Source organism: Martes martes, assembly GCF_963455335.1.
Source record: "Martes martes genome assembly, chromosome: 5".
Taxonomy (NCBI): Eukaryota; Metazoa; Chordata; class Mammalia; order Carnivora; family Mustelidae; genus Martes; species Martes martes.
This window is the reverse complement of record NC_137892.1, coordinates 25,713,985-25,736,541: the sequence shown is the minus strand read 5'-3', so window position 1 is coordinate 25,736,541 and position 22,557 is coordinate 25,713,985. Positions and strand designations below refer to the sequence as shown.

General features: G+C 36.1%; 1 protein-coding gene across 1 annotated transcript in view; it reads right to left on the bottom strand.

Annotated features, from left to right (window-relative positions):
* Window positions 1–22,557, bottom strand: part of DMXL1 (Dmx like 1) — a 125,059-nt gene that overhangs the window by 60,729 nt on the left and 41,773 nt on the right. The window contains exons 12-25 of the mRNA XM_080804998.1: window positions 21,784–22,468; window positions 21,575–21,696; window positions 18,910–18,999; window positions 18,728–18,830; window positions 16,234–16,353; window positions 15,503–15,724; window positions 11,276–12,961; window positions 10,292–10,399; window positions 8,641–8,810; window positions 7,767–7,864; window positions 6,595–6,760; window positions 4,994–5,255; window positions 2,070–3,160; window positions 1,404–1,595 (exon numbers count right to left, since the gene is read on the bottom strand). Coding sequence (XP_080661124.1) covers window positions 1,404–1,595; window positions 2,070–3,160; window positions 4,994–5,255; window positions 6,595–6,760; window positions 7,767–7,864; window positions 8,641–8,810; window positions 10,292–10,399; window positions 11,276–12,961; window positions 15,503–15,724; window positions 16,234–16,353; window positions 18,728–18,830; window positions 18,910–18,999; window positions 21,575–21,696; window positions 21,784–22,468 — 5,115 coding nt within the window. The remainder of the gene's footprint in view (window positions 1–1,403; window positions 1,596–2,069; window positions 3,161–4,993; window positions 5,256–6,594; window positions 6,761–7,766; window positions 7,865–8,640; window positions 8,811–10,291; window positions 10,400–11,275; window positions 12,962–15,502; window positions 15,725–16,233; window positions 16,354–18,727; window positions 18,831–18,909; window positions 19,000–21,574; window positions 21,697–21,783; window positions 22,469–22,557) is intronic.

Below are 22,557 nucleotides of genomic sequence, written 5' to 3'. Positions count from 1 at the left end.
TCCTGGTTCTCAGGTCTCTAGACCCAGACTGGAACTACACAATAGGTCCTGGGTCTCCAGCTGGATGACTGCCAATCTTGGGACTTGTCAGCCTCCATAATTATGTGAGCCAACTGCTTATAAAACACAGCTCTATACACACACATACACACATCATATTGGTTCTGTTTTTCTAGAGAACCTAGGCTGCTTGATTGACAACTATCAGTCCTGGAAATAGTATGCCAACCACCAAAAATATAAACATGGCCCTCCTAATCCAGAATCCAGCCAGCCTACCAGCTGACCTAAGACAAATGAGAATATCCAGAAGTCAGTCCAGCTGGACGAAATCAGAAGAACTGAGAAGCCAACCCATTGAATCATAAGCAAAATAAATGATGGCGATTTGAAGATACTAATGTTTCAGAATGGTTCTTAAACAGCTTTAAAATTGTGCATAATCTGAAGGAAATTTAATTCCTTACTGAATAACATACCATGTGGACACTTTTTCTATAAAAGAGTACAGGAAAAGTGACAAAATTAAATGACAAGGGTTAAGGTTATTCAAGAAGGTAAAACTGTAGGAGAGGCCACCATTAGGCAAGCAGAATATCAAACAGGTGTGATATTACAGCCTGTGAGGTAGACGAGAACCAAATGACAGACTATTCAAGAAAAAAGAGAGAAAAATAGACAAACCTGGTCATACTTTAAAGGATTTCAGTATGTTTTAGAGTAAAGCTGAAACATGAAATGTGGTATCAGTGGTATATAAAGTACAGTGGTGATGGGTGGCAAGATGATGTGGATGATTAGATAACTGTATGATTAGTTATGCCTCAGAATCACCTGAGAAACTTCCTAAAAATACATATTCTTGGGACTCATTCTCACACACTGATTCAATAAGTTTGGAGTCAACTTAAGAATGTAAACTTTTAACAAGCATGTCATGTGATTCTGCTGTAGCTCATTAATAAAACACTGCCTGGCCTAGAGAAACAAGAGAGGCAAAATACTTCACATTAATCTTAAAATATATAGTGTTTTAATATTAACAAAGGAAAAGTTTACTTGCATATTAATAATTTTACACCAAAATTATTTCTAAAAGGCAATTTCTAAACCATTTCTACAAGTTTCTACTTCTAAAAGGCAATCAGCTTTTTGCCTAAGTGTAATACTAAAAGAATTTCTCATGTATCTGTATACATACCATATACATACCGTATAGATACATGTATCTGTACACAAACTGTAAGTTTTCTTTGATTAGAAAATATTTAAGTGGTAATGTAACAATTCCTATGTGTAGTCTGATGTTTAAAACTGTCTCTAAAAAGTGCTGCTTTACATTTTTCCTTCAGTTTTATCATAATAAGTATATAAGTTTTAAAGAATGAACCAAGCATACTTACTTTGCTGCTCTGGATGTCGGGATGGGGTGGTGAATCGAAGTTTATGATGGCATGCAGAATATCATGTGTGAGGTTACTGAGGTGCAGTAACGGGTTGGCAACAACTGTCTTGGCACTGGCTGTACAGGCAAAGAGGAGGGGTACTGAGGTCTGCTCCGACAGAGGACTGGGAAATACTGGTTCTGAGGTTTCCTTAAAAACAAAGTGAAAAAAAGGTTAATCAACTGTTTACAGTTTTAATCCATTACTTAACTAATTCAGGGGCCTCTTGGAAAAATTTTAAAACAATTAAAAATTAAAAGCATGACAGAAACTTTCATGGAGTTACGGGACCTGAGGAGGTCAACATTCCAACAAATATATTGAAAAAATGAGGGGACAATACCCTCTTATTCTAATGAGAAACCCATCACCTCACACAGTACTCATAAGAATTCAGAGTATGAATTCACCTGATCAAAGGGCCTGATGCTGAATGATCCTGAAACTATTACACACACAACTCTACAAATTCATAATACAATGCACCATACAAAAAAGAGCATCCCTTAAACAGCCACAGTGAAGAAAACCAAATATTTTAATATTTAAAGACAAACAGAGCAATACCAAAAACTGTTTCTCCTATGTGTACTACTTTAACTGGCCATTGTCTAAGTTACATACCTGCTGAGATTCTTGTAAAAGCAAAATCAATTCCATTCTCACAGAGGCAAGACCGCCACCATGGGACCCATGAAGTATGCAGTAACTCAGAAACATCCGCAAGAGGGACTGATATTTCAAAAGCCACTGTCTTTTTCCCTGAAAATTTTCTCTCAGTTGTTTCACTTTCGTTTGCTGAAGCACATCTTCAGCATCTCCATTTAATCCAAATTCATCTCCATTTTCACCAAATGCAGCCTCTAAGTCTTCACCATCTGAACAGTAGTCACAAGTCCTCTGAAGAGCTATCACCTCTTTTTCAAGCCAGTGGTAGAGCTGGTAACGCAATTTTCCACCATCTATTTCATACCCAGTAGACAATGTACGAAGTTCCACTGTGAGAATCTTTAAACATGCTCTAAATTTTAATTGAACTGCAATGGTATCTTCTGATGGACTTAAAATGTCGTTTTCATCTAGTGTGCTGAGAGATTCTATGTAATTAGAACTTGTTTCATCTATTTTTTTCCCCATTTTTCTCTGTAAAGGTTTTAGTTCTTTCATTGAAATAGGGAGATCCTCATCTTCATCGTTATCACTGTCCCATTTTAATTCTAAAGAGTCATCCTGAAATACAACACTCGGTTGGCTCCAGTCAAAAGAAAGAGTGGAGTTTGACTGCTTCTCTGAGGAACCTTCTGAAGAAGATCCAAAACCATTCATTAGTGACTGTGACCAGTCAATAGCAGAAGACTTATCTTCCCTGGCATCCAACTTTAATGGAGAAGAAGGGGAACAGTCTTTACTAGTATCCAGGAAACTAGATGTTCTGCAAAAAGGTTTTGTTTTCTTGATGACTTTTGGCATCTTCGATAATACTTCCAAAGCTAACATAGGGCAGCCAGCTTTCAAGTGAGCACTGGCTGTGGTAAAAAATAATCTTCTTTCACTTAAATTAATTGTTCCTGCCAGCCCACTTTTTCCTGTTAAACTCATGTGTGTGGACAATACATCAGATGATCCAAAATGACGTCTTAGCAAAAGAGGATGTGTTCTTAGATAATTGTAGAAATTAAAAACTGCAGGATTACAGGCTGACATCATGACTTGATCTGAAAGAAAATTCACTCTATCAGCTAAGAAAAGTTCAAGACTAGTACCGCAGTCCTTTTTCTGTACCATGGCACTTTTATCTACCTGGTCTTTCTACCACATTTTACTAAGACAACAAACTAATATACAGCAATGAATAGACAAGAACACATTTGTAAAGAAAGTGTTTTCACACGAAGGAAAAACAAAGGTTATACTGATTTCGCACCTCTTCAATCAACAGTATGAGATTATTTAAAACACCCACTTTCACATTCATAGTTCTTATTCTACATCTCTCAACATTCCTTCCCAGTCTGCTTTGCTAAATCTTCCTCATCCTCTACTTTAGAATGTTAAGAGTGTACTAGAGTTCAAGGTTTGACTTCTATTCTATCTACCCTCCATGAGCGAACTCGAACAGTCCCATGGCTTCTAATACCACTGAGACACGGATAACCTTGCCTTAACTATTTCAGACCCAACTTTACCCTATAAATCTATACTGCTTTATTCACATGCCCAATTTACATTTCTATTTCCATGCACACACTCTTGCCTCAAAGCCATTTTATTTAGTGTGCCTTTAGCATAAACAACTCTTTACCCAATTAGCTACACTGACCTTATAACACTCAGGTCTCTGCTCAGAGGTAACCTTACCAGAGAAGTCTTCTCTACCTAAAACAACACTCCCCCACACCAGCTCCTGGTCTTGCCCATATCGTTTATCTCAAGCTAAAAACCTAGAGGAGTTATTAAAATTGGCTCTTACACCCTTCATATTCCGTATCTAATCCTACCTAGTCTACCTGAGAATTATATTCCAAATCCAACCATTTTTCATTGCCTCTACTCCTATCATCCTGGTCCAAGTCCCAGTTACCTTAAAAAATTTTCTTCTAGAATACAGATTTAATTGGCTCTGAAAGTATGTGATTGTGTATTAATTCCAAATCAAAATACATTTTTGACATGAATATGTGTAGGCATAAAAATGTGACAAGAAAAGGCATTTTCTTTCCTTCCTTCATCACACAGAAGCCAGTTTGGAAATTTTCAGCTCAGATGGCCAGGACACTTGAACAGTTAACTGAACATGGCTTTCTCACAAGTCTTTCACAGTAAGACTCATGATACACTTCCCGATTAAATGATGCCATGTAAATAGCCATGAATTAAAATCTTCACCAGTTAGTACTCCAAATGATATGACACCTATGAAAGCAGCTATCAGATCCAATTCAATTCCATCTATGGCAAAATATGTGAAAAGCGCATATCATCATTTTTATATAATTTATACAAAGATTTCTATTTTATATTAACCTCCAAAAAAGCTTCACCAAATGGGATTTCCAAACAAAAGGCAGAAATAGATCTCAAACTATTAATTCTAAAAAATTCTCTACCACACTCTCATAAAAAAGTAACCATATTACTTAAGTCAGCTTTTACACTGAATATTATTATAAAAATTATAAAACTGATTAGCAAATACACAAACTTCCACCTAAGAAAATCACCCTTACATCATTATTGTCTCCAGAATTAGACTCAAATGTTGATAACATTTATGTTCAATACATTGATTTTATAAAAGCAGAAAATCTTAAGTTCTTGGTTTTCAAAGGATTTTTCTGAAAAAAAAGGAATCCTCCCACCTAAAAAACAAAACAAAACAAAACAAAACAAGAAACACATACTTAGCTCGATGTTCCCACCTAAACCTTAAAGTCTTAGTCCATGTTTTCAACTTGCTTTGTATTACCTTTAGCACCCAACAGTGTGCTCTGTACCCAGCAAATGCTAACATAACTTTTTATTATCAACATCTTAGAAATGCAGCTTACCATCATCCTCTCTGACAGGCTGCTTTATTAATGTTTCCAGAGCACCACTATAATCTTCCAAAATCCAATATGCCATACTCCGAAGAAAAGGATCATAATGCATATTTATGTTCAGTGAATTGAGTTCACTGACAGGAGAATCAATCCCCAAAACTTTTTTACGTAAAATAGATTTGTATGTTGCAGAGGTATCAAATTCAGACTCATAGAGTCTAGCTATTACAAGAGCCAACTGAATGTCATTCAGTTTCTCAAGACATACCTTCAAAAAAAGAACTCATGGTCATAAATAAGCAAGGACATCTTTCATTTTAAGATAAACTCAATTGACTAGTAACTAGAATGAATAAAAGGCACTGTTATTATCTGAACTAAATGAACAAAGATAGTAACAAATAAAACATATACTGCTTGCTTTAGCAAATCTACCTACTAGTACTAAATACCTACTTACAAAAAGAATTAGCCTATAAAATTAAATAACCCTCAAGAGATTCAACTCAAATGACATTTTATTTCATCCCCCCCCCACCTTTTTTTAAGAAAGAGAGACAAAGGGGAGAGAAGCAGAGGAAGAAGAAGAGAAAATCCTAAGCAGGCTTCACAGCTTGGAACCCCACTTGGCTTTCAATCTCATGACCCTGAGATCATGATCTGAGCCAAAATCAAGAGTGGGACGTGCTTTTTTTGAGAGAGAGGGAGAGAGAAACAGAGTATGAGCAGGGAGGAGGGGCAGAGGGAGAGGGAGAAGCAGACTTCTTCCTGCTGAGCAGGGAGCCTGACATGAGGTGGGACTCAAACCCAGGACCCTGGGATTATGACTTGAGCTGAAGGCAGATGCTTAACCAACTGAGCCAACCACGTTCAGTGTCAGTCCTGACATTTTGTTTCTTGAACTTTTACTCCTTCCTATCTGTCTCAGCAGACTATAGGGTTTTCTAATTAAAAAGCTGTTTCGAATCACTTGTATGAAACTCCGAGCAAAAGGGCAATTTGAGGGGTGCCTGGGTGGCTCAGTCAAATGGCTGCCTTCAGCTCGGGTCATGATACTGGGGTCCTGGGACTGAGCCCTGTGTTGGGCTCCTGCTCAGCAGAGAGTCTGATTCTTCTCCTTCTCCCTCTGCTCCCCCACTCCACTCCTGCTCTCTCTTGTGCGTGCTCTCAGTCTCTCTCAAATAAATATATTTATATATTTCAAAAAGAGCAATTTGAGATAGGTTATACCTTAAATGTTTTAATTTTTTAAGGCTTACTGAAAAATAATCAGTTAAAAATATGCTAAGGTTCATCAACTAAGACAGAGCCAAATATAGAGTCACGTATGTTTAAACTGATAGAAAAAAGTTTTTTAACCTGTTCATAAATATTCTTAAAAGTTAGATCAATTACCTCTACCAACCAATACAATGTAGTTAATCTTCATTCTGTATAAGTATCATTCAAGCTAAATGGCAAAATTTTAGAAGTCACTGTTAAATATACTAAGTACTTAGCCTTATGTAATTTCCACTATACTTAAATTGAAATTAAAAAATAAAAATTTGAGCCTACAGAAAGAGCTTGAAAGGATGATATTTTTTTTAAAAAAGTTTCATCATTACCTCAACTGCATCTCTGAGGCAACCAGCTAAAAGAAAAAATGCTGCAGAATGTTCAAATCTTTGTTTGCCTAACAAAGAAAAAGCATTCTTTAGAGCTGCTCTACGCCATCTCTCATCCTCAAAATTGTGTCCAAAAAACTGTGTCATCTTGGGGTCTTTTTGGGATCTATAAGGAAAAAGAAAATGTACGAAAATTTTGAAACACAATGTTCCCACAATTAGAACCAATTTTCACCAAAGTTACCCATTTAAATGCTAGGACTCCAAAGAAACACTTGCCAGTGTATCAAGTACTATACATCTGCTTCTTTTCTGAGCAAAAGAGCACTTACAGTAAACATCTACTTCTTCATGTAAATCTCAGACATTACTGAAAACTTTCAAATTATAAAGAAAACTGCTTTAGCAGCACTTTAAGAAATTATGTCTAAATCCATGCAAAATACATAACTTGTATTAACTTGTATTACTTCACCATTTAAACTTCCTCAGTCACCTTCACCCTCACTACCCACCTGATGATGACTGGTAATCAAAACCTAAGGAATCTGTCCTCTCAAAACAATCCTAAAAGTTCGAACCTCTTAGAAAACTGACTGGTGCCCATGATTTTCCCCCAAAGGTTGCTATTCATATGGAATCACCTAGAGCTGAATGCAAAATACACGGTGAACTATTTTTGGTGATCATGTTTATCAAGTGTTGCTGAGAACTAGTGAAAGAAAAATTCCAAGTGATCCTAGCTCTAGAATGGGGTCAGGTCAGGGACCACTAGAGGAGGGTAGTTTGGAGGGATGGCTCGGCCCATGAACTTGTAATAAGGCAGAGGGAGGATGCCTGTTCAACACTCCACCAATTCATCTTCCCGACTCCAGATACAAGTTTTTGGTTTAGTTCTTTGTTTCATAGAAGCATCATGGGACATCCTCAAAATAAACAAAAAAATGTTCTTCTGGACTGATAAACCTGAAAACAAACTAAAGAATCTCATAAGATTCTTTTGCTATGGGAAAAACCTGGGCTTCTTTCCTATGAATCTCTCCTTAAATACAAAAATAACTAAGAATCTACAAAGAATCACACTTGACAAGAACAACAAATCTTTACTTTTCCTTCATACATTTACTTCTCATGAAGATTTTTCCATTTTGAAGCACAGTTTTCTCACCTACCTGTATAATCCCCAAATCACAGCTTTCTTTCTCATTGCAAGGTAAAAAATGGCAGCATCTAAAGGATCATTCTTTCTATAAAAGGCTGCTTTGGCTACCTACAGTTAGAAAATATTGGTCAGAATTTCACAGAAACAATTTTTAAATAAACAAAATAATTTCTCTCACATTCAAGACTGGCACACATTATTTAATGTTCAATACATTTAGAAAATACATACACTAATGCATGGATGTATATACACACACAAACACATATTATATGCATACACAGACATACATATATTTTCTGTCATTTCAAAAGTAATTCATGGTTTTGAATTACTGTCTCAAAGACACAGACAGATGGGAACACAGGACTACACTTTTCATTACAAGCTCTTCAGTACTATTTTATTTTTTCAAAGATGTGTATGCACTATTTCGTAAAAATCAGACATATGCTACTACATAAGTGTGTCACCTAGCAATTTAAGAATTAGAATATAAACATTAAAAACCTGTATTAATGTGATATTTTGAAATATAACAGCTATTTAAAAGCATTTTACTGCTTCAGTTAAAAAAAAAAAGGGAGAAACAAGAATATGGAATATGGAATGTCCTTTAAAGAAACACTCAGAATATACTTTTTAAAGATGTTTTAAAGATTTTATTTATTTAATTAAGGGGTGGGGAGAGAGAGCACAAGCAGGGGAAGCAGCAGAGGCAGAAGGAGAGGGAGGAGCAGGCTTCCCACTGAGCAGGGAGCCTGATGCAGAGCTCAATCCCAGGACCCTGGGATCATGGCCTGAGCCAGAGGCAGACGCTTAACCACCCAAGCTACCCAGGTGCCCCCTAATTCATTTTTATAACAAAATAAAACACAACTTACCTTCTCTATACACTTGCGTAAGGTGCGGCTATTGCGGACCCACCATCCCACGCCCATGGCTCTCAGTTCAGACCAAGTGGGATCATCTCTCTGCATGGCTGGCAACATGTTCAGCAGCTCCTCTTCTGCTACCGAGTGAAATGCCCACGCAAAGTGACTGGTAGACAGACCTGAGGAAATGTCACCAATAGTGTTTATAAGAAACCTAAGTGTTTTTATAATGATTATCAGAAATGTATGTTTCCTATCTGCCATAAAAGTGTCTAAACTTATTATGAGATTCACAGAGTCACAATTAAGTAATTAAGGTTGGAGGGAATACGGGTGTTTTTTTTTCTTGCTTCTCCTAACAACTCTATCACTTCATTGTTTTCTACAATAAGCACATATTTTCTATAATTAAAACATATTTTTTAAAAGATAAAAAATGCTGTATGGCAAATGCCACTGTGCTGATTATTTTTGTTCTCTAGCTATTACTCACAACCTTTCCTTAGAAAATGAGAAACATGTAAAGCTTTAGTCTATGCTTAAATAATTGTTATTCGTTGCTGACTCTCATTGTCCTTTGGTCAATGTTTGTTTTTGTGGATTTAACTCCATGGAATTAAGAGCATCAGGCAGATGGGACAGCACACTGAACAGAACTTAAGACTAGAGACTCTGGAATCAGAAGGTATAAAATAAGCCCAGCTCCAACCCTAACTATAGAACTGTGGGCAAGTTACTTAGTCTCTTGATTCTTCAATTGCCTCATTTATAAAGTGTGAGTAATCATGGCACTACCTTATTACATCGTTGTGAGGATCAAAATATTATAGTTAAAGACTTTAGAACAGTATCGTACCTGGCACATAACTAGTATGTCAGATACTTTTCTATTTAAATAGCATCATTAACACCAGCAATTCTCTCAACCTACTGATTGGTACATGCGGTATTTCTTGTTGAGCTTCTAATTTGTCTCTTCAGAGTACGTTCTGTTTAGTATTTCTAGGTGAGGTACATGCTTAATTAAAAGATACGGCTTTGACATATATGGACTCAACATTTAAACCAAGAAATACCCTGTTTTAAGTTACCTTAAATTTCAGTAGTATTTGTTACTTTGAGTCTTGACTAACTACATAAGACTATCTGAAAGGTTACTAGACTATATCTGAAATACAAATTAATGTTAACAGTAGTTTTGGGGGTAAGTGAATTTTTACTTTCAGCGTTCTGTATTCTGTATGTAAGACAATTAGATACTGAATATATAGTATTTCTGTAACAAAAATGTTACCCAATTTTGGATAAAAAACTGAACTTCAATAAATGTCAAAGAGGAGAAAGAAGATAACCTAAAGAAGTTAAAGAGAATAAAACAGTATTAATTGGCCTTTAATTAAAGTATGATGCATTTGAATATGCCACTCAGAATATCCAATTGCCCAATATCTACTTCTTTATTAGCTCTTTCTAGCTACCAAAAAAGTTCCAGTATTTAAAGCAAAGAAAATTACGTGGAAATAAATGCTTTTACAAGTAAGTTAAGGAAACTGAGAATGTGTCAAATTTGTCATTGTTATCACAATTGGGCAAAAGCAAATGTGCTCCGGTCTCTCTACTTTTACTCTCATTTCTTTTAGTAGATTACTACTAAAATCACCTTGGTGAAGAAGCTGAGCTCGGTAAGCTGGAAGGGAAGTTGTAAGGAAAGTATGAAGTCGAACAGCCAAAAGAAATTTTAGACCACATTCATCAAGAGTTTCTCCACCTATAAAAAACAAAACAAAACAAAAAGTATTTATTTATTTGTATTTATAAGAAAACAAGCTGACTAGCAAAATCCAAGTAAATGTTAATAAGATCTGATCTTATTTAAATAAAAATATGACTAAAGTTTTAAAAAGTTTAACCTTCACTATGGAGTATGTTAAAGTATTTTCCATGTTGATTCAGGTCCTAGATCCATCCCAATAATCTGCTGCTAATATGCGAAAGAAGAGTTGTGTATGTTCCTTTCAAGCATAGTTCAAGGGATGCATCTTACCATCCAATGCACAAGGCCGTACTTGTTAATTTCAGATCTTACTGAGATGTGATGGAAATTCTACATTCAATTTTTTTACATATGTATGTAACTCAGGAGATTAAAAAGAAAAAAAATGCTCTCTGGGTGAAGAAAAGAACAATTTTAATATACCTGTTTTTGCTATTCTAGGTAGAAGTATACATTAGTGCTAATTTAAAAAAACCTTCAATATTTTATAAACCAAATTAATAGTGATTACAACATGAGAAAAAGTAAAGCAGAAAGCACCTTTAATTTTCAGGTATCTAAACTGATTAGTTAATAAGAATGCTAACTTTTGCCAAACTCCAAAGGATTCAGTTGGATCTTTAATATTATTGAGCAATTAACTAAAAATAGCTGGCATAATGAATCTTTGCATACTTTCTCAAAGTACTACGATTTCTGGGATAAACAGCATATATTAAAGTTAAAACTATCAAGGAGGGAACAACAATGATTTAAAAAAAAAAACCTTCCTGGGCGTAATTTTTATAAACATTCCTTAGGATTATTTTCTGTGTAAATAAGTAAACATATGCAGTTTCGCTTCCAATCCTGTACCCAATTTAATTTTACCTTGGCTTCTGTCTCTGCTCTCCCCGATATCAGTGCTGGTAGTAGCAATTGTATCTGCTAAGGCCATCAGAGACATCTGCTCCATCCGGCTGAGTCCTGGTAAACTGGAATGAAGTAAGTGGCCAGAAAGAACCTGAGCATGCTCAGGACCAAAGTAAGTTGGACTGTACTGTGAAAGGTCAATGACCCTGGGCTTGGTATTTTCCTCATCTGTCTCTAACACCTGATGATCAGTCACTAAAGCTGGGATCTGAAAAAGCTCATCATAACTTTCTTTTGACAACTGGTTTGAGTTATTTAAGGTACTCTGCTTACTAGACTTCTCTAAAGATGAGTAGCAGCTATCATCGTCTGCCGCAAGTAAGGCATATAAGGGAAGTGGAGGGACAGAATCTATTTCTGTGTAATCTGTATTTTCACTTTTGTTGAAAGCCTGGGGGTCTCTGGTAGTGCTCCCACTAGCACTGATAGTGAGAGACCTAAGGCGGCGCTCGTGATTGGATTCAGCTTCATTCAGCGCCACAACCTCCCCAGCAATGCACTTGACAAGGTGCGACAAGATGGCTTTTGCTCTCCGAACTTTGCCAAGGTCCATGAGTTCCAAAAGCTGCAAGGGATGGTACTGAGGTAAAGTTGGGGAAAGAACATGAGCTGCTTCGAAAAGACCTGAATCTTCCGTATCCACAGACGGATCGAAGGCAGTTTTCTTTCCACAGATTTTCTGTGCAAGACTGGTCATGGATCGAGTCAGGGTTTTCTTTGGAGGATGTAATCCAGAACTCAATGAGTTGCTCTGTTTTATTAAACTTATTAGAGATGGAGTGCTCCCATTGTATGAATCCGCTGTAACAGGTTCCTGTTTAGAAGACGGCTGCCACTGGGAATATACATGCATTTCACAATCCATTCCTACCACAAGGATGCCATCCCGGACCCATGATAAAGAAACAGGAAAAGGTGGAGAGCCTTCCACAGAAGAAACCAAGTCCATACTTCTTAAAAGGACAAATTTAGAAAGAGGCACAGCTTTAGTGCTTTCCCAGAGAGGAAAGGCTAGGCTTTCCTTACCAGCCTGTTCTTGTACCTTGCCAGCCAGGGGTCCATACATAAAAAGTTTTGATCCAATTCCTACAGTGAGGATATGAGAACCATCTTCTCTAGACATCCAATCTAAGTGTACTAAATGCTTTGTGTTTGATGTGATACTCTCTTTACTGGATAAATACACCTCTTGTTTATTATAAGCCACTAAATTGCTATCGATACTAATACCAGAATCTAACACTGTATTCAATTCATCTAAATGAATCGTCTGTTCGAGGACCCAACATGAACCTCCTGTAGACTCACATTCAAAAATACTGACATGCATCAGGAAGTCCTGAGAAGACCTACTATTAGACGCAAGCTGCTTATACGCTACTGCTAACCGATTTGTATGTGCACAGCTAACTTCTACAGGCCTACCAGGGACGGTTATACTACTATTGCTATGAAGTCCATCTTCGATAAGTAGTGGCCATTCTTCCCAAATGTATACCAGATCCACTTTTCCGTTCTTTGATGTGTCAGATTCTCCATCTGTTACTCTGCATCTCCAGAATCTTACTTTCTCATCTGAACATGAAGTTGCCAATAAATAAGGAGCACTGCACACAGGATATATGGAAGAAGAACTCAGATGTCCTAAAATAAAAATAATCAATTAACAAAATGTCAAATTTGGTTAAATATTTCTGTTTCCATGCACCAAAGGTTTAAGTCTTTGTATAAACTACTGTTAACAAGACAGCGTACATTTAGTGTAAGAGTCAATAAGATCAGTAAAAAGCTTTTAATGACATCAAAAAGGTATACAAAAAGGGAAACATTATCAAAACCTAGAGCTGAAAGAGAACTCTGAGGTAAATTCAATTTCTACATTTTATAGGTAAGGACCCTTAACCAAATGTGTGTGGTATCTTACGCCAAACAGCTAGAATACGACAGAATCAGAATACCCGAATTCTAGTCCTGATTCTCAGAAGTACTATTTTCTCCCAATTTTTAATCATCCAATTCTTGTAAATTGCATTTTAAAGATATCAATACATTTTAAAACTGTGTCGGGGTGCCTGGGTGGCTCAGTGAGTTAAAGCCTCTGCCTTCGGCTCAGGTCATGATCCCAGAGTCCTGGGATCGGGCCCCGCGTCGGGCTCTCTGCTCAGGGGAGAGCCTGCTTCCCCCTCCCTCTCTGCCTGCCTCTCTGCTTGCTTGTGATCTCTGTCTGTCAAATAAATAAATAAAATATTAAAAAAAAAACTATGTCAACATTTATTGGCTCCTCTTCAGTATTTTTACCATTTTGTGCATAGCCCATGCTTACCTATGTACTAAATGGGCCCTCCATAACTGAAGGGTATTTGATACTACTGATGCTGACAAGATTCCTAAGTGGGACAAAACATTTGGGTCCTTAATGTAATTATATACTCTTAATTTCCCAAACCATCGGCAAGCTTTTTCTTTAAGATAGTAGTGACTATTTTAGGCTTTGCTAGCTATAGAGTTTCTGCTGCAACTACTCACCCCGCCAGTCTAGAGGAAAAATAGGTATACCCAAAAGTCAACCATAGGTGTGGCAAGGTTCAAGCAAATATATTTACAAAACAGGTACATGGCCCATAGGCTGCCAACCCCTGTTCTAAATAATAAAATATAAACTACTAATTATAAGATATAAATGTTATGTAGGACATTTATTGTACTTTGAAAGCATTTCAACAATTTTTTTTTTTAAACTCCTCAAGGAGCATAGCAGTGTTGCAGAAGGACACAATTAGCATTGTTCATTGGGATCTCTGAGCTGAAGAGACTAGCTTACCTTGCGAAGAGTCCTGATTAAAAAAAAAGTAAAAAACAATCTTAAGACTAGCATTTACTGTATGCTGTTTTTGCCAAACAAAACGAATTTCTTATCTTTCCCTAGAAATCCTCTTCTGCCAAACTCAACTTGGGCCAAAGTTAAATAAGAGGACTGTTTCTAGAAATATTTTTCTTACATTTGCCATATGTTTAAACTGGAGTTCAGCAGTGAAGATCATACTATTTGGCTAAGGGAACAGCTCTTAAAATTGTGTCAATGCTAAAACATCATTCTTTTTCAAACTTTAAATTTCCTTGCACTGGTGCATCTTTTAGTAAAATATACAGGGATGCAGAATTAAAAGTTATCAGAACACTGTTAATACCCCAAGTCCTGCCAACTTCACCAATTAAAAAAGATTAAGTACCTGATAACATGGCACTGAAAAGCACTCGAAGTCATCAGTCCAAAAAATGACAGAGAAGTAGAAAAAAACAAAAATGCACACAAAGAAAAAAAACAAAGAATTGAGTGGTAAAAAGATGGATTTTGTGTTGGTTTTCTTGATACCCCAGAACTCTGGTTTGTGATCTACTCTGTGCAATCAGAGTCATGTGGGACCCTTGTTAAAACAGCCTGGTAGGTATACTCCAGAGTCTGTGATTCAGTAAATCCTCGGGTAGCCCAAGAATTTTTATTTCCAACAAAGTGCCACATGGGGATCTGATGCTGATGCTGCCAGTCTGGGGATCATATTTTGAGAACTACTGCCCTAGGATAAAGATGATAAATACATACCAGGACCCACGCACTTAGAATCCTTTAAAGACACAGTTCCAGGCAGTCACTATCAATATTATCAAAGTTGCCAAATAAGGTACAACCTTGTTACTATCTCTGCCCAGGAAACTCTGGGTTTTTCTTCATAAAGTCATCATGAAAATTTGTCTTGGAAATCAATACTTAAGATTATAACTGGCTGGGGTGCCTGGGTTGCTCAGTGGGTTAAAGCCTCTGCCTTCGGCTCAGGTCATGGTCCCAGGGTCCTGGGATCGAGCCCCGCATCGGGCTCTCTGCTCAGCAGGGAGCCTGCTTCCTCCTCTCTCTCTCTGGCTGCCTCTCTGCCTACTTGTGATCTCTGTCAAATAAATAAATAAAATCTTTAAAAAAAAAAAAAAGATTACAACTGGCTGACAAATGTCAGAATAATCTGAAAACATAATGAGAATTTATTTAAGTTTTCAATGTAGGATACTTAAAATAGTGCTTCCATTTCTGCTTCCATATAGATTTAAAAACAGAAGTTGTGCCCCTTTTTAAATACCTTTAAAGATTCATGGATTATCAAGTTTGATTAGTCTCTTTTCACAAACTTTACTAACCTGCTGATGGCTTAACACTTATTACTTCAACTCCTTCTGGCAAATTCATCTCTTGGCTATAAACCATTTCTGAAGTCAGAGTCAACTTGCTAGCACTCTGGAGATTTGCTCTGCAAGCCTGATACTTCTGTGAAAAAGGAGATACGATCTTCTCTGGAGAAGAAGAATAATGTTCTTCCGGCTGCCAAACTGCTTCAGATATTTTTGTATCTACTTTTTCATCTATAAAACATAAGAAAAGAAGCAAAAACCGGGGTGGGGGGGGAACCTTGTAAGTATTAAAACGGCTATATTTTATAATCCCAAAGCCTTATTAAAAAATATATTAATAGGATTCTTTATGGAAAGAAAATCAGAGAATCCATTTGCTTTTTTCATTAACTGAATAAAACTACAATTATTTTCACTCAATAAGAATAGGTTTAGGGGGCCTGGGTGGCTCAGTTCATTAAACAGCTGCCTTCGGCTCAGGTCGTGATCCTGGGGTCCTGGGATTGAGCCCTGCATGGGGTTCCCTGCTCAGAGGGAGTCTGCTTCTCACTCTCCCTCTGCCTGCTGGTCTGCCTACTTGTACTCTCTCCCTCTCAAATAAATAAAAAAGAAAAGAAAAATAAAGAAAGAAAAGAATATGTATTAAAAAAATGTACTGAACTATCTACTCATACATAATTTATTCATTTAAGCCTACTTAAAGCTCCAGATATTTAAAAAAAAAAAAAAAAAGGACTCACCCAATGAGACAGGAATGGACTGTAAATGTAAATTCCACATGTGTAGCAATGAACGGTTGTCTTGGGTACACTCTATCACAATTAGGTAGAATTTCTCAGAAAATCCATTAGGTGAGCTGCCTGTTGGTATTAATATTTTTCACTATTAACATGGATAAATGAGATAACTTATTAACTATGACAAGTTAAAATAAATGAATTAAAAAAAAACCTCTTACCTAAAATTCTATATACAAAGCAGCATTATGGAATACAATCAACTTTCTGATCACATGAATTTTTGTTAAATTAAAACTTGAACAATTAAAATATATGCTATACTTTTCAATTCTGAATTGTCAGGCTTAAAAACAGTCACATATCATAGTAATCACTATCATGTTATTCACATAGGTTAGACCATAAGGAAATTTCTGAACAGGTGGGAACTATGTGACAAATATTTTATTATTTTTTTTATATATTTTAAATCAACATATCATGATTAAAATTGTATTGCCAAACATATTTCAAAGTAAATAACTTCCATAATGGAATGACCTATTAATGAAGTTTATCTAAGAACCAAAATAAAAGTATTCATCATTCACCCATTAAGAATTTTTCTTAGTCAAAACTTCATGATTTAAGCAGCACACAAGCTGCTCAAAATAAAACAACTGCATCTAAAATATAAAATCAGTGACCCATTATTGCCTGGAAAAAAATTAACTTGGCTTAATGATGGACTTTAATCCAAGTTTTCTTAATCATAAACTAATCTTCACTACGTACAAAATTATGTAAAGAAAAAGTAAAAAACCATATAAATCATAGAATATATAAAAACCAGAAAAATAACCACAAATATCTTAAGTTATATTGTATTAAGAAACTAAATGAAAAGGTAACCGTGGTAATGGGTTCTGGGTGAGTTAGACACTTAAATTCCAAGGATTAAGAGGAAGGATAAGGGATTACGACTAAAGAAAAAAGATCAGAGATCAACCTACTTCTGATAATTTTACTAACAAGAAAGATTGTCCTAATAACAAATGTATCTGTGAAGCATTTCTTCGGTTCTTGATATTAGAACAAAGTAAGATGAACATGTTACATTTTGTGGGTGTTTTCTGGAAAATTCTGATAATCAAGATAGTATTTTTTTAGTATAAGTAAGAATTTCCAGAATATTTTAAGGAAAACTAGGAAAAATATTCATTTTTAAAGAGAAAAAATAAATTAAAAAATGAAGAATCCTAGAAAAGAAAATGCTAGAATAGATTTAAGATCACAACAAAACTCTACCTAAAGCATGAGAGTAACTTCTTTAAAAAAAACCTCAAAGAGACGTGAGTTAACAATACTAATGCTAATATTGATATAAAAAATGAAAAATAAAGAATATTTTGTTGATATAAATAGCCTTTTATCTTGTATCTGACATCTTTATTTTCCATTTTCAGTATCTTTCCATTATTATATTCAGAGCTTACCAAAGCACTGTGTTTTGTACAGTTCACGAACTCTCAGGGAAAATGACTAAGTGAAAACAGTGGTAAGAAATTAGACATTGGACATAACAGTGCAAACTCAAAGGAAAAGAAAAATAGAAAAACGTGGAATTAAGAAACAGTGTACAAGAAATCTAAGAAAAATAACCTGGAACAAATACAGAATGAAATTAGTATTATGTGGGGCTTAATAACAGACTTTTAAAAGCACCAGGCAAAAACTGTACGGTTCATTCATAAGGAAAGTAATTTCTCAGTTTGCTTTGGCTCTATAATTAAAACTAATGACCAAGAGGTTTAAGCTTTATTTTGCTCTGTTTTCCTCTACACAAAATAACAGTTAATTTTTAGTGGAGGAGGTTAATTTTTTTAAATGCTTAACTATAAAAGTATTAATTAAAACACTTTGTCTTTAAATTATAACTTGAAGCTTTAAGCTACTGCTTTAAATTGTAGACTTCTAAAAGGTCAGGTATCCATATTATTCAAACTGCTAGTGCAGGACTGTATCTATGCAAAGCATACTCATATACTATTAATAAAAAATCTCTATTACGCTTTTTAAAAAATATAACTGACAAACTCCTTTAATTTTTTCATGTTTTTTTCCTGGTTTAAGAATACAAAACAACTGGGTGACTGGGTGGCTTAGTCAGCTGGGCATCTGCCTTTGGCTCAGATCATGGACTCAGGGTCCTGGGATAGAGTTCTGTATTGGGCTCCCTACTTCTCCCTCTCCCTCAACCACTCTCCCTGTTCATGCTCTCTCTCTCTTGCTCTCCCTCTCTCTCAAATAAATAAATAAATAAAAATCTTAAAAAAAAAAAAAAAAAAGAATAAAAGACTACTGGGTATTTATATGGTTAATAACATCACAAACCTAATAGGAAAATTTTAAGTTCACATAGGTGATATGAAACATTATATCAACTTATCTTTATTTACTGTTTAATGTACTCCACATAATATTTCTCATTACATTAAAAAAAACTATTCTTTACCTGCATCAGATACTATTCTGTCTTTTCCCAGACCTTTCTTCTCAAGGTTATTCAAAATGAAATCTTCTTGAAAAACATGAAGCAGCTGCGTTTTTCTGCCTTGCTGAATGTAAATAAAGACCAACATAAGTTGACATATATGTTATTTCCCAAGGCTGAGTGGCCAGAAAAATAGTACTTACAAGTCTGGTAATGGGATCTAATGCGATAATGCATCCTGGCCTAGCTGTTGACTGTTGACTTACGATGTTAAACACTTCTCCAACATATTTCTGTTTAAAAAAAAAAAAAACATTTTATTAAACAATTAAATTCAAAAATAATTAATAAATAAATTAGATTTCAGTCATAGTAGGTAAATAATAAGTAAGTTCAAGTGGGGCTAAATAAATTCACAAGTTGCTTTCATTATAAACACTGTAGGATTTTACCTTACTATTCATTACAGAGGAATGAGTAAGAGTTATGGGTCAGTCAACACAAAGAAGAACAAAAGTAATGCATGATAAGGGGGAAGAACATTTTACATCTATAAATGTAAAAGACTGACTTCAATGTCACAGAAATGTTCTAAGCATCAATGTTTTCTAGGCATTAATTTTGAGGTGAGAAAGATGGAACTAAAGAAACATGTTGCTATACTATTCATGTATGTGGGTTTCTCAAGGTATGTATGTCCTTACTGCTCTAGTCAAGGTCACACTGTTAAATTGGATCTTCATCACACTTTATCTATGAGCAGCATTTGATTCTAGTGATCACTCCCTTCTTGAAATAACTGTCCTCACTTGGCTTCCACTATATGCCACATTCACCATACTTTCAACAATGGGATGCCCCAGAGTTCAATCCTATCACTTCTACTGTCCTTCTGTGATCTCATTCAGCTTCACACCTTTAAATTCATATACTGACAACTAGTTATTTTACACCTTCAGCTCAGACCTTCCTCTAAAACTACATCTAGTATACTACGTCTCTTGGATGTCAGTCATCTCAAAATTAACATGTTCAACACCAGACTCTCAAATCTACCTGCTCCTCAGAATCAGCCTCTTAGACACTCTTCTCAACTCAACTCAACTCAACTCAGAGTCATTCTATTCTTCCTTGTGCTCACCAACATGAGCCATCATTCTCTTTTTCTCATACAAGCCCCACATTCAGTCCAATCCTGCCTATTCAATGTTCAAATCGCATTGAGATTTGGCCAATTTTATCATCTTTACCACTACCACTTGCTACCATTCTATACCCCTTTGATTCTTTCCCAGACTACTGTAAAGACTCCTGCATTGGCCTCTCTGATGCCACTTCTGCTCCCCATGTCTGATTTATACAGCAGCTAAAGAGATTTTTTTTTTAGAAGATTTTATTTATTTATTTGACAGAGATCACAAGTAGGCAGACAGAGAGAGAGAGAGAGAGAGAGAGAGGTGGAAGCAGGTTCTCCGCTGAGCAGAGAGCCCGATGCGGGACTCGATCCCAGGACCCTGAGATCATGACCTGAGCTGAAGGCAGAGGCTTAACCACTGAGCCACACAGGCGCCCCAGAGAGATCCTTTCAAAATCCAAGTGAGATCGTATCAGTCGGTCATTGTCAATGGTATCTATGTAATTCACAGTAAAAGCCAAAGTTACCACAAAGGCCCAGAAGGGCTTGTAAGATCTGGCTAGGCTAATTTTTTAACTCTATCCCTGACTACTCTGCACCTCACTTACTCTGCCCCAGCCACAATGTCCTCTTTGTTGCTCCTTTACATAGCAACCATGCCTTGACCTCAGGATTTTTACCCTGGCTGTTTCTCTTCCTAAAATATTCTTCCTCTAAATATCCACATCCATATCTCTTGCAGGTCCTTACTCAAATGGTACCCTTTCTGAGACCAGTACCTTACTTGGCATTCCCTTGTGCAACATCGTTTCTCTCTATAACATTTATTAATATATTTTTGCCTTTTTTTCTATACCCCTTTCACTATAGAATGTAATCTCAGATTTTTGTCTGTTCTCTTCACATCTAAATTCCCAGCACTTAAATAATACCTGAAAAAACAGAAGGCCCTCAATAAATATATGTGTTTCTAGTAAAACACTGTCATATGTGTTTTGAAAAACCCTGCATTCTGAAAAACCACATATTAAAAAAGACTGATGGAAAAAGACTGATGAGAGCAAGACCACTAACACCTGTGCAGCTGGATAACAAGCACATTAACAAAAACATTAACTGGTAGCTGAGGAGATGGCTTGAATCCCCTAATCAAGAAGCTCAGTATGGCTGAAGGTTACCTCAAGGGATATTTAAATGTAGGTACTAGCTTGGTGGCGGCGCTAAGACAGTGCAGACGGTGGTTGCTATTAGCTGTGCAGAGGAAGAAGTACCACCTGTCACAAGATAAAGGCTCTGTGATGATGCTGGAAGGACTCCTAACTGTACTGCAAATAAGCTGAGAGCTTTTTCTTTCTTGGTTAAGATTAAAATTCTACTGCTGTTACTCCCACTCCCACTGCCTTGAAAAAAACTGCAGACAAACCAACGTAACTTCCACATTTATACTGCCAGTAGTCCTCATTTATCTCTGAGCAAAGCAGCATTAGAGAAACACATATTGTATGACACTAGACTCTATTTTTGGAATGAATGAAAGAAATGGTTTCTTTTTAAAGAAGCTGAGAATTGCTATAATGGTACATTGCAAATATGAAAAAAAATAAAGTAACCAGAAAATATACATCTATTTATCACAAATTATATGTCACAATTCTAGAACATGCCTCAAAAGTATAAATTAAGTATCTAGAAACCTCATACTATACACTTACTTTTAAAAGCCATTTACTTACAGAAATTTCAGGATTGGAAAGCTCATACAGAAGTTTCTTGGCATCAATAACAGCTTCATATAATCTCAGATATTGTCCATCACTTGCTACAAAGCATGCACTAGGAGAGTTGCAGTATGCACCTAGAAAGTATTCACAAACATTCAAAATTTAACCCTGAAACGATGTCAGAAAATCTAAATTTCTTAAAATAAAACCAGAAAGCTTACCTAGACAGTAACTGGGTATAAGAGTGGGGAGCCATGCCACATTGGAAAATGCAGAAACATGTAAAGAATTAATCCGGGCAAGCTCAGAAACACCTCCAGAAAAAGACAATGGCCCGACTGGATCAACCCTCCAAAGAATAAGCTCACTATAAACTGCATTGGGATCCTGAAATGTCACGTCAATGCTGTTTTTACTCTGTTGTGCCAAAAAACATTCTTCAGTATTTACAAGATCACAAGGTTGCTTTTGGTTATCAACATCTGGCGTCCTTAGTGCGTTGTGGTGTGACGTTGTCAGCAATAATGGTAATACTGAGTGGCAAGCTAAATCATTAAGATGAAAGCGATGACCACAATATCTAGATTTGTGAGAAATACTGAGAACTGTAGAAAAGGCAGATTCTTCAGCAAAACTGACCAGCCACTGATTCAGAGAGCCATCAGCATGCTTTGATATCATCATAACATTAGGAGTGAAAATACTTAATTTTAAACTATTAGTTGATTTACTGTGGCCGGAAGAGATAAGCATTGACGTAGACCGCGTGAGGCTAGAAGGTTTTTGTTTCCCTTGCTGAATAGCCAAGTCAACATTCTTGGTGCAGGCATACATCACTATGCTTTTACAGAGAGAGTTCGCATCACCTGTGGGAAAAGCTACAGGAATTCTGGAAACAAAGGACACCTAGAATTAAAAAAGTAAATATCAGAACATATGATATAACATGAAGAAGTATCACAAAACAGTACCCACATTTAATAAGCAGCAGCTCT